Source organism: Leopardus geoffroyi, chromosome E2 (assembly GCF_018350155.1).
Source record: "Leopardus geoffroyi isolate Oge1 chromosome E2, O.geoffroyi_Oge1_pat1.0, whole genome shotgun sequence".
In the NCBI taxonomy this organism is placed as follows: domain Eukaryota; kingdom Metazoa; phylum Chordata; class Mammalia; order Carnivora; family Felidae; genus Leopardus; species Leopardus geoffroyi.
This window is the reverse complement of record NC_059335.1, coordinates 38,124,821-38,138,657: the sequence shown is the minus strand read 5'-3', so window position 1 is coordinate 38,138,657 and position 13,837 is coordinate 38,124,821. Positions and strand designations below refer to the sequence as shown.

Genomic DNA, 13,837 nt, shown 5'->3' with positions numbered 1-13,837 from the left:
ATTATAATATCTTTATATTTAATGTTTGTGTATCAGATGAAAGGCAAACATTTTGGGGCCAGTCACAAAGGACATGAATTATTTCCTCAGAAGCTTATCTAATTAATTTTATTGCTCTATAGTATCTTTAAAATTTGAATTGCCATCATTTCATTAATTTAGATAAAAGTGAATCTTCAGCATTTAAATATGACACTTGCAATAATTTCAATCATGCATGTTCATCTAATATAGATAGTGGTAACACATTTTGGGAATATTTTGGGGGCATGAAGCACTAGTTTTCTTATTTTATTGTGTTTCTTCCTATTTTAACAGTTTCAAGAAATAATCAGTAAATTTCTGGGACAGCCATATACTTAGAAAAACAAAATAAACCAATGGTAACTTTGCTTGCCTCTCTGCTTTATGGTAACATTTTAAAATTGTAAATTTCATCAAGATATAGTTCAACGGCTTCACACTAATCACATGATACAGCTCATGCTCATCAACATATACCAGAAGACTTCCTGATATGGCCTGAATTTTGTGTCCTGGCATCACCACCAGCTACTTCTCTGGATGCACTCAAAATTTGGGCTACTGATGTACTGGTGATGGCATGGTCTCTAGGCTTCTGGGCCTTTTCAAATGTGGCTGATTCTATCTAAAATATCTGTACATCTCTGTTTACCTAGGGTACATCTACTCATTTAAAGCTACCTCAAAGTTTATTTCCTTGTTTAAATCGTTCCTATGACTATAGCACAAGGTCTCTGCCTCCTGTGTTCTTCTGCAACATTTTGTAAAGGAATATTTTGTAGAATAGATGAAGGTATAAAACCATTATAATGTATCTCCTAGATTACTGTGGTCTCCTTGATTGTAAGAACTTTGTCTTAGTAACTGGCAAAAGAGAGAACACTATTTATTGGATAGCTAAAGAGAAGAAAATGAAAGAATAAATGAATGACTAACAAAAGGGTGTTATCGAAAATCTCAGGAGGGAGTTATGAGCTTTTTAAGCCTCCTCAAGCTTCTATGTTATGTTGAAGAATGAATTCAAAGAAGCAGCTAAAAACAACTGAATTATTTTCATTTATGTTTGCTTTCTAGGACAGGAGCAGGTTTGTGATAGTATCATCCTATTTAGTCACAAATATCCTAGCTTTTGAGAAAATGGAATATAGGGGCTTATATGGTGGTCCACAAAAAGATATATCTAGGTCCTAACCCCAGGAACCTATGAATGTGCTATTTGGAAAAAGGGGATTTGGAGATGTGATGAAGTTATAGATTTTAATATGAGATCATCCTTAATTAGCTGGGTAGGCCCTAAATATAGTAATAAGTGTTCTTATTAGAGACGGAAAAGTAGAAAACATGGCATGATAAAAAATAGCCCTGTGAACATCGAGGCAGACATTGGAGTTCAACTACAGCCGAAGAATGCCATGGCTGATCTATCTCCAGCAAGTAGCAACAACTTCCAGTATCTTGAGATAATCATTGGGCTTGATCTTTTCCACATTCCTTTACAAATGACATCCATTCTTTCTAAAAGATTCAGAGCCCTCTGCTTTATGTTTCATCTTCCTGCCCATCCCAAGACAAAATGATTCAGCCATGGCTTTCCAAGTGACACTCTGCTTTAGGAGTGGAGTGCCCTGTGTGGGTGGAGTATGGTAGAGAAGAGTAATAGCCTTCAGTCTTCTTGGTTCTTTTCTCTCAGCATGAAATTTCCCCTCATGAGACTTGGCAAGGAAGATCAGGGCCCAGGATTCTCAATGACATTGTTTCAAATGTGTAAGTGTGTCCCATGAGTAGGGACTTGGTGGAAAAAGGCAGCCCCCACCCAGCAACTGCCGCAAACTTAGTGTAAGCAACAGGTATGTGAACAGGATAAGAAATGCTAATGTCCTGGGTATATATCCCTTGACTAGTAGCTTGGGGGAGAAGGACCCCTGTGTTCTTGTTTGTGTTTGTCCAGAGTAGATTTTTCATCTTCCTGAGCTACAAGGGTAAGAGGAGTAAGCAGGTATTGGTTCAAATGCCACAGGATTCTCTTACCAACGTTTTGGTTTTCTTGAGTAAGTATTTTTACTTGTTGTATGCACTTAGGATGGTTAAGCATCCAACTTGATTTCAGGTCAGGACATGATCCCAGAATCATGGGATCAAGCCAAACATTGGGCTCTGCACTGAGCCTGCAGCTTAGTTAAGATTCTCTCTCTTTAAATTTAAAAAAAAATAAATATATGGGGGCACCCGGGTGGGTACCATTCATGGGTTCAAGCTTTGAGTCAGTCTCTGTGGTGAAAACTCAGAGCCTGGAGCCTACTTCAGATCCTGTGTCTCCCTCTCTTTCTGCCCCTCCCCCACTCATACTCTGTCTCTCTCAAAAATAAGAAAAAATTTTAAATTAAATGTTTTTTTATTTTTTTAACAGTTTTTATGGGAAATGGGATAGTGGTATTCCTCATGTTGGCATGCCACAAGTAAAACAGTAAAAAACAAAAAACCAACAGAAACAACCTGAATTGTGTGTTTAAAAGACTTTTGGGAAGAGATGTAGTTTGGTGTGAATCTTAAAGGATAACAAGGAATTCCACAGTTATAAAGAGAATAAATTATATTATCTTGTTAGTGCTTACATAATATATAATGGACAGTTAACCCTAAGTCTACAGAAATTCTAACCATCCAGTAGCATATCATTTTTCAGTGCCAGGGGGTACAGTTTAGATTTTATTTCTTTTTTTTTTTATTTTTTTAACGTTTATTTATTTTTGAGACAGAGAGAGACAGAGCATGGACAGGGGAGGGGCAGATAGAGAGGGAGACACAGAATCTGAAACAGGCTCCAGGCTCTGAGCTGTCAGCACAGAGCCCGATGCGGGGCTCGAACTCACGGACCGTGAGATCATGACCTGAGCCGAAGTCGGACGCTCAACCGACCGAGCCACCCAGGCATCCCTAGATTTTATTTCTTTTAATAAGGTGTACTGTAAACTACAAAGTCAAAAGCAAACACCTAAAAATATATTGAATTCAACTATATAATAAAACGTGAATTTAGTTAATTTGGGAGAAGAGAACATCGGCTTTAGCATAATTATCCTTTGCCAAAATTCTGAAAGGAAAAAATCTGTGTATGCATGTTTGCCTGTTAGGTGTGTGTGCAGTCTAAGAGAGAAAACACAGAGTATCAGTTGGTAGACTTGACCAATCAGCCATTGCCCATGAACCTGACTCAAGGTTAGGATTTCCTCACTTTCCAAGAAGCAAAATCACACTAAAAGGAATCAGATAGTTTTTCCTTATACTTAAGTTTCCAAAGACTGTGCACTTATATTTCACAGTCTATTCTGCATGTGCTATTTATTAAACATATTTTGATCACTCGTTGTTAGGTCAAGAGAGGTAGATGACAAAAATGTAATAGAAGTCTTGTCATCATTTATATACACAAGAGTTGGTCTCTGATGGGGAACAGAGAAAATGAATGTTATATAAGTAAATAACTGATCAACAGTTCATAAAGTTGGGATCCAGAGAATTACGAGATAAAATTAATCAGTTTAAGGGGTTCAACTTGGGTGCAATAGTACCTTGAACAAAAATACGGAATTTAAACTGTTCTGACTCTCAGGGAAGTTTGAAAATTATTATACAATTCTGAGAATGTTCAGGATAGATCCCTTTTGGTATGTGATATTTGTACTCAAACTTCAAATAGTGGTCACTCCTGAGATAAAGATTTAGAATAAGCCTGTAAGTATTCTTGAAGAAATGGCAGTGATTAGTTACGTTAACATACTTTGTTTTTGAAGTTCATCAGTACTATACTATGCAAAGGTTTCATGTTTGGGAGACCGCAACTACATCTTCGAGTTAAGTTTTAACTGAATAATCTTGGTAAAAGCTTATTATCCTTTGAAGGGCAGTCTCCCATCAAAGTATGGGAATATCATTGAATTTAATGTAACTCCTACTTAGATTCGATACAGTTATAATTTACTTAGGACTGAAGAGATCTAATTATGTGAAATATCTCTTATTGTATATACTAAACAGTATGCATGGTACTGATCGTGCTGACAATTACAAAGGGCAAAGGCTAAAATGCCCTTGACTACGTGCCTAATAGTATCTGAGCCCTTCCTGTTTTCTCTTATTTATAACAATTCTGAAAATAAAGTGTTCAGTTTTTCAGTTTCGATTTTCTCAGGAATAAAAGAAAGTTAAGTAATTTTTTCAGGATCACTTAGGAGGTACAGGGCAAAGCTGGGGCCCCACACATTGCTGTGTAGTACAAACACTATATGCCCTTTTCTCTCTATCAGCTGCTATCCAGCTCACGGTCCAGCTAGAAGAGAGGTGGTGTATTTCAAATACCTTACACCTTATTTATTCACCTTACATAAGTAGACAAAACATAAAATGTAAGTTCCTTGCCTTAGGGTCATGTAATGTTTTCAAAAAAACTTCTCTTTCCATTGAAACTAGAGAGATCCACAGTTCCTCTCTCAATGAACCAATTCATTCATTAGACCTAAAATAGGAAAAGAAAAGGGATTCATCAGGTGAGACATTTAAGGCCATTGGCTTGATTTTGGGGAATGAGGTTATGTTCCATGACTGAGGCGGTGGGAATTCCACAGGATAATATTCATCCATCCACAGTTAATCAAATTAGAATATTGGAGAGTAGCCATCCTAGTTAACTAAATTCAAATCTTGTAACACTGCCAATGGGTTTAACCAACTATAAATTTGTAACATGGCCATGATTATTGGTGGTGTGCTTTACAAGTATTTTCATAATAGAAGTATTTTCGTATTTCACACACAAAAAAGAGTGAAGGTTTTAGAGATCTGAATTTAATCAATTATCACCAAGAAGACTTTGAAGTATCAAATCCAAGTCTGTTTCTTCATATTCAAAAGCCTTCCATGTCCCCCCTCTTGCCTTACATATAAATAGTGCCATAGAAACAAAAATAATTGGCCATCACCAATGCATTCTGTATAATTTACAAGAGATCAAAATATTATTACATGGTACAAACTGTATGGCATTTATTACAAGTGAAAAATCATCACATGGCCGAAGTCAGCAATATATTAGTAGACCAGATTTCTGTGCATATGTGTGTGCGTATGTAACTTTTTAAATTTAAGGGCTGAGGATTAAGGATTATGTATTAAATTCTCTGCTGTTGGAATTGACCTGAAAAGATTACAAGATTATTATCTGTTTACACTGATGAAAATCTTTATGAAAATGACAATATTAAAATGACTTAGCCTTAGCTTATCCAAAAAGATCCCAAGGTCAGTTTTTAATAAAAAAAAATTCATAAAATGTAGGCTTCCCCATCTTTAACATTATCTTGTTTATCATTGTTAAAGACATTGTCTTAACAATTGACTTGGTTCTGGCCTTTTCCTGGGTTTTTGATGTTCACCTTTAGTATATAGCCAGTCAAATATGGTAATAGCACAAAAATGGCTTGTGTTCTACCCAAGAGAAACAAAGAGATAAATCTTTGTTCCACACAGCACTTTTTTCTTTTGTATAATGGATTTTATCATTAACATAAAGCTTTCTTCATCAAGGAAACCTCTTTTAAGTTTTTCAGACATGGTCATTGTAAAGCGAAGCTCCAGCAAATGGTGTTTGAAATAATAATTTCTCCTTTTTTTTAAGCAGTCAAGCACGTGCTATTTTTCCTTATTGAATGGTCAGATTCCATAATCACTATGTTGAAAACACCCTAATTAAGGGAAGTAGAAACAGACACACATGCTTTCAAGAAGAAAGTTGAGTTGCACGGTAAAAATGAAATACCCTCAATGCTGATGTTATTTTTTCCTTCCCATAGGGAACCACAGTCAGATATCACGAGTGCCTGTTGCTATTAAAGTGCTGGATGTCAATGACAACGCCCCTGAATTCGCATCCGAATATGAGGCATTTTTATGTGAAAATGGAAAACCCGGCCAAGTAAATATCTCCATGTTGTTAATGCTGAATATGTTTGTATACAACTGTCTCATATTTAATTAACCTGCATTATAGTGAGCATCTCATCATTTATGGTTTGCAAAGTCACAGGCAGGAAACACCCAAATGGGAACAGAAAAGGAGCATTTTTCTTTCTCAGATGTTTGTTAAATCTCCCTACTTATGACCACATTGGCTCCTGAAGTCGAACAACCTACTGGGCCATGAACCCAGAGCCAAACAACCATCTTAAAATATCTCAGGCTAAGATCTTAGAGAGGTGGGGACAGAATTTTAACCTTCCAATGACAGGAAGCAGGAGAAAAAGTTCATGGGGAGGGCCTTTCAGTTTCATATCAATCATAGGAATACCACTTAAGGGTGAAACCCAGCAAGACCAGTTGTAGAAAGCTAATTTTGAAATCTATAAATAGTGTAGATTTATTTAGATCAACATAGGATGAACAATATGTTTTAGACATGCAAGGAAAGCAACTGAATATTTTGTGTATTAATCAAAACTTTTTTTTTAAACCTGTCTTCTGTAGCAGAGATAGGGACAATGGAGACAGACAAAAACACAGAGAGGAAGGAAAAAAAAAAAGGGAAGGAGGGAGGGAGGGAGGGAGGGAGGGAGGGAGGGAAGGAGGGAGGAAGAGCAAACCACACAAAGACAAACAAAACCTGCTCTACTCTGAATGTCAAAATGGAAATAGTCTATGTAAAGTTCTAAAAAACACAAATGTAATAGATTTATTTTAACAAGGTGCCAAAGTACTGTATGTTTAAGAAATTTATCGTTTTTCAACTTCCTAATTTATTTCTGGATGGTGACATTTTAATTTAAATAAACAGCAGCTGACAGCATGACACTGGAGTTGTTAATCCAACTATTCTTGTGCCTCATGTGGGTGTTAGGAATTAAACTTACTATTTGTCGAGTAGCTTACCTGACAAGAGTTAGATATTTTTTTTCCACCTAAAGAAAGGACTAACACTGTAGCCCTATACTTTTATTTCATTATTTCACAATGCTCCTGTACAACAGGGGACATTTTCCCCTCGACTACTCTCATGTATCTGAAGGATTAGCCTCATTTCCATCTCCCAAAAAGAGACACAAATACATGCGTGCACACACACACCAAGTACAGCTAAAATTCTAGCAATAAAACTGATTAATTTCAAACATCTACGTGTCATAAATATGGTTATCAAAATATTCATTTTTAGCAGCAATACACTTTTTAAAAAATATTCTAACATTAACTTAAATGTTTCCTAATTTCATCATGTGGAATTGCCCTTTAGCCTATCTTTTGAACATTTTCATCTGTTATCATTTGAGGGTGGAATGTGTGTGTGTGTGTGTGTGTGTGTGTTTATGTGTCTGTGTATACACAGACACACACACACACACATATATATAGTAGTAAATATCATTTAGCTAAGTTAGGATTGAGTTGGCAAAGAAAGTTTGATCAAAATTTATGCAGGTTAGTTTCAAGGATATGGTTGTGTGGGCCAGATCGTTGCTGGGGTAATATAGCCAATCACAGACTTCTACACCAGACATTGTTGATCACACAGAATGTATCTAATGCTTTAGAATTTAAATAAAACCCCACTTTCATGCAAAACTCACCACACAAGTTCAGAGAGTCAATGGCATTGAGATTTCAAAAATTCCACATTGGCTTCACTTGTGATACTGACCTTTGGACCTCTAGGAATCTGGAGATTTATCCTATGGATTTTGACTATTTCTAAGGTTTTAATGATTCCTCAGCAGTTTTTATCCTCAGGAAAAACAAATGCATTGTTTCATCATCTTTCCTATGCAAGATCAAAATAAAAAAAAGTTGATTCTTTGTTTTATGATTTTTGCATATCAAAATGAATGACTCATTCTGTGAAGAAATGCTTATGTTGTGTATCTGTCCACTGCCACTAAATTATCCTCAAGTGAATGTGTTTAGGTACGTTTATTAGAGTTCATATTAACATGAAGATATCAGATTTTTGACTGTTCACCTAAGTTTTGGACATAGGACTGGTTGATACACATAAAGTTGTATAAACAACTCCTGAATTCCTTGAATCCTCTGTGCTAGTCACAACTCATGTAATTCATTACATCATCAGTAGGCCACTTTTAATGGCTCAAGTATATTATTTTTATACTTAACATTTTCCAAAATTAACTGTTATCAACATAAATTTGTTAACAACATAAACACTAGTGTGTTTATGTAACTTCAACATACACATTTTCAGTCATTTCTCATAATGCCACACAACATCTGACTTTGAAATCAGAATATTCATTATGAGGTGATAACACACTCATGAAAAACAAATGCCAATAGCTGAATGAGCACTAAATTCATAGTTCTATCAATATTTTCAACCATTAATGTCTGCTTTACAACAGCCTCAGAAAAAGGAATGTGGAGGACTCTGAAATGTCTGGTTTGTCCGGAAGGTATGGACTTAAGGCTAAAATCAAAGAGGATCTACTTCCTGGGAAATGAGGCAGCTGGGGATCATTGGGAATAATTAAGGGCAAGCCACTGCAACACTCAGTCTGTAAAAACCTCCTGGACTGAGAGAGCCTCTACAAAGAGGTTTTTAAAACATCTCACAAAATGAGAACCAGTACCAACAAAATACAGACAACTCTACTGTGCTTGACCACTCTTTTCCACTAATTGGACTCATTAAACGAAGAATTAAAAAAAAAAAAAGACTAAATAAAAACTTTCACCAAGGAAGGAGGGACAACACTTTCCTGCTCTCTGGAAGTACATCTCCAATACGTGATACATCTATGCTGAAACTGTTATAGGTTCTTTGAAAGTAGAATTGGAAATCATGTCTGCTTCTAGCACCTTTTCATTATTATGAAGTGAAAGATGACATTTTCAATTTACTTCCTAAAAAGAGGAACCACCACCCATAACAGAAAAAGTCCATAGTCCATATTATACAAAAATCATTGTGCATCCCTTTTCATTAGAAGCATCTGAAATAATTGCTCCATTAGATAATTAATATAGTATTTTCTATTGCTAATAACTTCTATTTTAGAAAAATTTCCCCAATAGTTCTAGGTAATTTATCTCAAGTCACAAGTTTTAAGATGACAAATATATATCTTTAGTCTCCAACTCAATCATATCACGATACAATCATTTACAAATTACTTGGCTCTCAGTTTAACAGTAAGAATAAAAAAGATTCCTTCCACTGACTCCTCTCTAATGGCCAAAACAGAAATGATGGTATGGTTTAAAGATTTCAAAATTAGAAAATATATAACTGATAGTTCATGTGTATAATAGGATGGTAGGTTTGGGTCAGTCAGTAAATACTTACTAAACAGAAACTATGTACCAGGACTTGGTGAGGTACTGGGGATTTAGTGGCAAACAATGCCCTAAACAACAGTCTTTTTCCCTTCTAGAGTTTTCTCTCTGGCAAACACGTAATAAAATTAGAAATGATAGAATTGCAAGAACATACCTCAAATCCTCTGGGCAGAAAGGAGGCTGAAGAGCTGAAGGGAAATGAAGCTATCTTACTGAAAAGACCTCTTAATATAGGACCTGTTCCACCAGAGACAGGAAACATCTATCAAGAGCTGAAAAGGAGTCAGCTGGGGATAAACCAGGTTCTCTCTGAAGAGAATGGTAATCTGGCTGGACGGGTGGAGGAACAGGTAACAGCTGTGGAGAAACCAGTACCTTCCTTCATTATGCTTGACAACAGCACACTCAGAACCAAACATGAAAAGAGAAATAGAGAGCTTTAGTGACCAGTGTTGGCTAGAGGGCCTTCCATAACTCTGTTCTCCATCCTATCCCCTTGATAGGGTCTTTCTAGGATTTTATTTCAGATGCTAACCTCTTGCTTATCATACATACATAATTAGGATAATTTGCTCCAGATGGTTCATTGATGCAAGGACTACATTGAAAATGTTGTATTTCCAGGTATGAGTCAAGGTCTCTTATTTAGTCCCAGAGAATATTTTACTGTTTGAGGACTAGATGACAGACTGCTTCAGTTCTTTTTTCCTTCAGGGAGGAGCTTCCCTTTTTACTGTAAATAAATCTAGTGGCATATAATTACAGCTTCATCACCCTCTATAGAAGCTGAGGCAAGCTATTTGGCATCAATTATGTCTGGGATGAAAAAAAAAATGCTTTGGTTTACTTCTTCTAATCCCCTTTGTCTCTGACCAATACTGTAGCAATATGAAGTTGGCTTATCCTAGGAATGTCATAGGTCAAAAAATAAATAAATAAAAACCACAAAGAAAGGAAGAAAATAATATCCTATATTTCTAGATATGTATCTAGCTAATGCTTTGCATGTAATGAATATTCACGAAATTTTAGAATCATAGTTCTAATTCATTTCATTCAGCAGTGACAAATATTTCAATAACTAGCTTCTCAGATATTACCATGGAAACACTTGTTTTACTCACAGACACAGTGCACAAACTAACCTCTTCAAATGAAAAATCACTTATTTATTTATTTACTGAACAACATTTTGTATTGCATCTACAAGATACTAACTATTGTAACATGACCCAGGGAAACAATGTAAAAAGGGCAAAAAAAGAATGTCCTGTCTAATGGAACTTAATGAGGGAGAGGACTTATTAAAAAAAAAAGTGGAATGAATACATAATATAATTTCAATTTTGAAAACTGGATTGAAGGAAACACTGGCACAACTAGGCAAAGGGGAAAAAAGAAAAAGCAGACCCTGCTTTATATGGTGTTGTCAGAGAAAGTTACTTTTTAAGTGAGTATCCTTTAAGCTGAATCTGAAAAAAAAAAATTAGAAAGGGCTAGACATTCAAGCAGTGGAAGCAAGAGACTTCTAGCCAGCACGGTAAGCTTGGGCAAAGACCCTCAAGGGAGAAAGACCTTGGTTTGTTTGAAGAATTGAAGACCTCTGTGGCTAAGTGTAAGAATAAGAAGAATGCAATAAGCAACACTGAAACTGGACAAAACGCATTTTGAATAAAATGTACACACACATGCACAACACACACACATGCATACATGCAATTAAGCAGGAAGAACATTTAATAGGCTGTAATTGCAAAAGATGTTGGTAAAAGATATTTATTAAACATAAACTATGTACCAGGACTTGGTGAGGTACTTGGTGATCTAAGGTGGTAGCAGTAGAGATGCAGACAAGGAATTGTGAAAGCCGCATGCTTTCATGAATACCGTAATATAGACAGACATCCAACACACAATCAACATCACTACTTCGGAGATTGGTGTTGGCAGCCACATTTTACTGATAAGGAGGCTGAGGCTGAAAAAGGGTGAGGGGCTTCTCCAAGGCCATGAAAAGTGGCATACATGGGTTTCAAGGTCTGTTCTTGAAGCGTCCAAAGTCCTTGCACTTTCTATGATCTTGCAGTGCTTCCCAAGGAAGCGGACTTTGAGATTCCATTGCCTGTGCAACAAACTTCTTAGAAATAAGATTGTGATCAAGAGTGAGCATTTTTCAAAAGCGAAGAATGTCAACTCCTGTGACCCATAAGATACATTATCCAAAAAGCATTCCACAAAATCTTAAGTGAAAAGAAAGAAAGCTTAGGGAGAAAAGTAAAAATAATTATCTGTTGATAAACACCAGCACCAGGGTTTGCTACTTTATTTATTTCTTTGAAAAATTTCTGTTGGCTTTTTTGTAATAAATATAAAACAGTGAGTCAAAAATATGGCATTTTATAACACTCATGAAACAATAAATTTAGGAGATTTAATTTTAACTTCCTTGCCAGCAGGCATTTTTCAGGATCTATTTGCATGCACAAGAGGGAGACAGGATTGATTTTAAAACAGATGAAATTGATAGCCTCAACAAAATGCATACAGTACTATTCTCATTTTGGGGGGTGTAGCTAGGAGATGGTAAATTAATAGAATCCGTAAAACAATATTTGAAGAAATCATACTTAACAAAATATATTTCAAAACCATCATTAACAGAAGTATGACTTTTAGAGCTCACTTTTGACAGAGGGGAGCACATAAGTAAAAAATACAGTGGAAGGATTTGAAACGAGAATAATCTTAGTGTGAATCACAGCCCTGCCATTTACTAATTTTGTGACCTTCAGTCTTAACCTCTACTAAACTCCGATATTTCAGAAATATCTAGTGCAATATCAAGTGCTTAATAAATAATTATAATTATTATTAGTGTATATTTTAACTAATGTCATAGTCTAAAAAGCAAAATATAGGATTAAATCATTAGGATTGCTTTATTTTGTTATAGCTACATGACTTTGATTTGGAGCAAAACATTATAAATAGTCCCTTAATGGGTCCCTATAACAGAAGACAATCTAGTTCCCTGTATTGGAATAACTCCTCCTCTGGTAATTTCCAAGTATTTTATTTATTCAGGGTAAAGGAAAGGCTTGTACTTTATTCCTCCTCATTTAAATGTGTGGGCTAATATCATTATTTTTCAAATATACTGGGATGAACCTGCAGGACACATACAATCTCCATCTTTTTTGGAGTCATGTTTTCAGCCAACATACACATTGGCTGAACCTCTTATGCGATCCCCAATTCCATATTCTAGCACCTCACCTAAATGAGATTGATGATCCACAGAGAACATGCTGTCAGGGATTGTTTGAGAATCTTGGCCTATTTCATACAAATATATTTTCTTTGTTTTGTTTTCAACCTATAAGTTACTGAGTAAGAATTTAGGACTAAAGCAAGGTGGGCACACGTGTATGCTTCTTTCCATTTGTTCTTAGAAGCCAAGTTGATACCCTTTTGAAGAAACTAAAATTGACACTGGATAGTAAAAGGCCTTAGGCCTAGGCTTTGTGCCAGTGGGTAATATGTGGTACCACGAGGAGCTGACATTTCGTTGGAAGGGCAGAGACATGGTAACCACCAAGCTAGATAGACACAATGCCTCCACACAGAGGTGGAAGTCTCCCAGGCCTTTAAAATTCAGTAGGAATTTTGGAGGACAGCATTTCACAAAGAGTGCCTGAGAAAAACTTGTAGGGCATAGCACATCAATATATGGTGTGTGTGTGTGTGCGTGTGTGTGTGGTTTACTTAATAAGGTCGTGGAGCACTGACACTGAATTAAACCAAGTTCAACAACATTCCTTTCTTCTTTTGTTTAACTCTAAGATTCCCTTACATTTATAAATACATATGAATCATGAGAAGGCTATATGGTCTTTGCCATTTAGCAAACATAGCTGATTATAAAATCTTTCAAATTTCCTTCAGAGAAAACTATACAACTAGTGGTAAAGGGAACCCAGTCAGGAAACAAACCTGCTACAGGAGGATAAATAATGCCACACAGGTTCAGCCTAGGAAGTGATGCTTGCAATGTCAAGCAGGCATCAGGAAGTATTCCTGTGGAGTAGTATCATGGAAGATGGAGAGAAGAGATTGAAAAGGGACCTGAGACTTCTCAGCTATGTTAGAAACTTTGGGGTTTACCCTGCTAATGAGGTTTTCAAAGCAGAGCAAGTGATGGAATATTTTGTTAGTATTAATTCAGAGGTGCACAAAATACACATGAAATATGCAGAGTCTAGGAAAAAAGGTATGAGACACTGGAAATTTCAAACTTTGTATAAACATACTATTCAGAAGTCCTTGCTTTGTATCATTTTATCTCAACTTGGTTTCAGGAAGGGAAAGGGAGTGAAGGAAACAGAAATGGAGGAAAATATCGAAAGTTTCACAAATGGGTTTATAAAGGTACGGTCCCCAAATGTTGACCCAGAGGACTGACGACTTCACTTAG

General features: G+C 36.1%; 1 protein-coding gene across 5 annotated transcripts in view; it reads left to right on the top strand.

Moving 5' to 3' along the window:
- LOC123579252 (cadherin-8) overlaps positions 1 to 13,837 on the top strand; it is a 366,323-nt gene that overhangs the window by 292,005 nt on the left and 60,481 nt on the right. For 4 of the 5 annotated variants that reach the window (XM_045442964.1, XM_045442967.1, XM_045442965.1 and 1 more), the window contains 2 exons: positions 5,871 to 5,992; positions 9,459 to 9,713. In XM_045442964.1, the coding sequence (XP_045298920.1) occupies positions 5,871 to 5,992; positions 9,459 to 9,713 (377 nt within the window). The remainder of the gene's footprint in view (positions 1 to 5,870; positions 5,993 to 9,458; positions 9,714 to 13,837) is intronic. The other variant, XM_045442968.1, reaches the window with a different exon arrangement.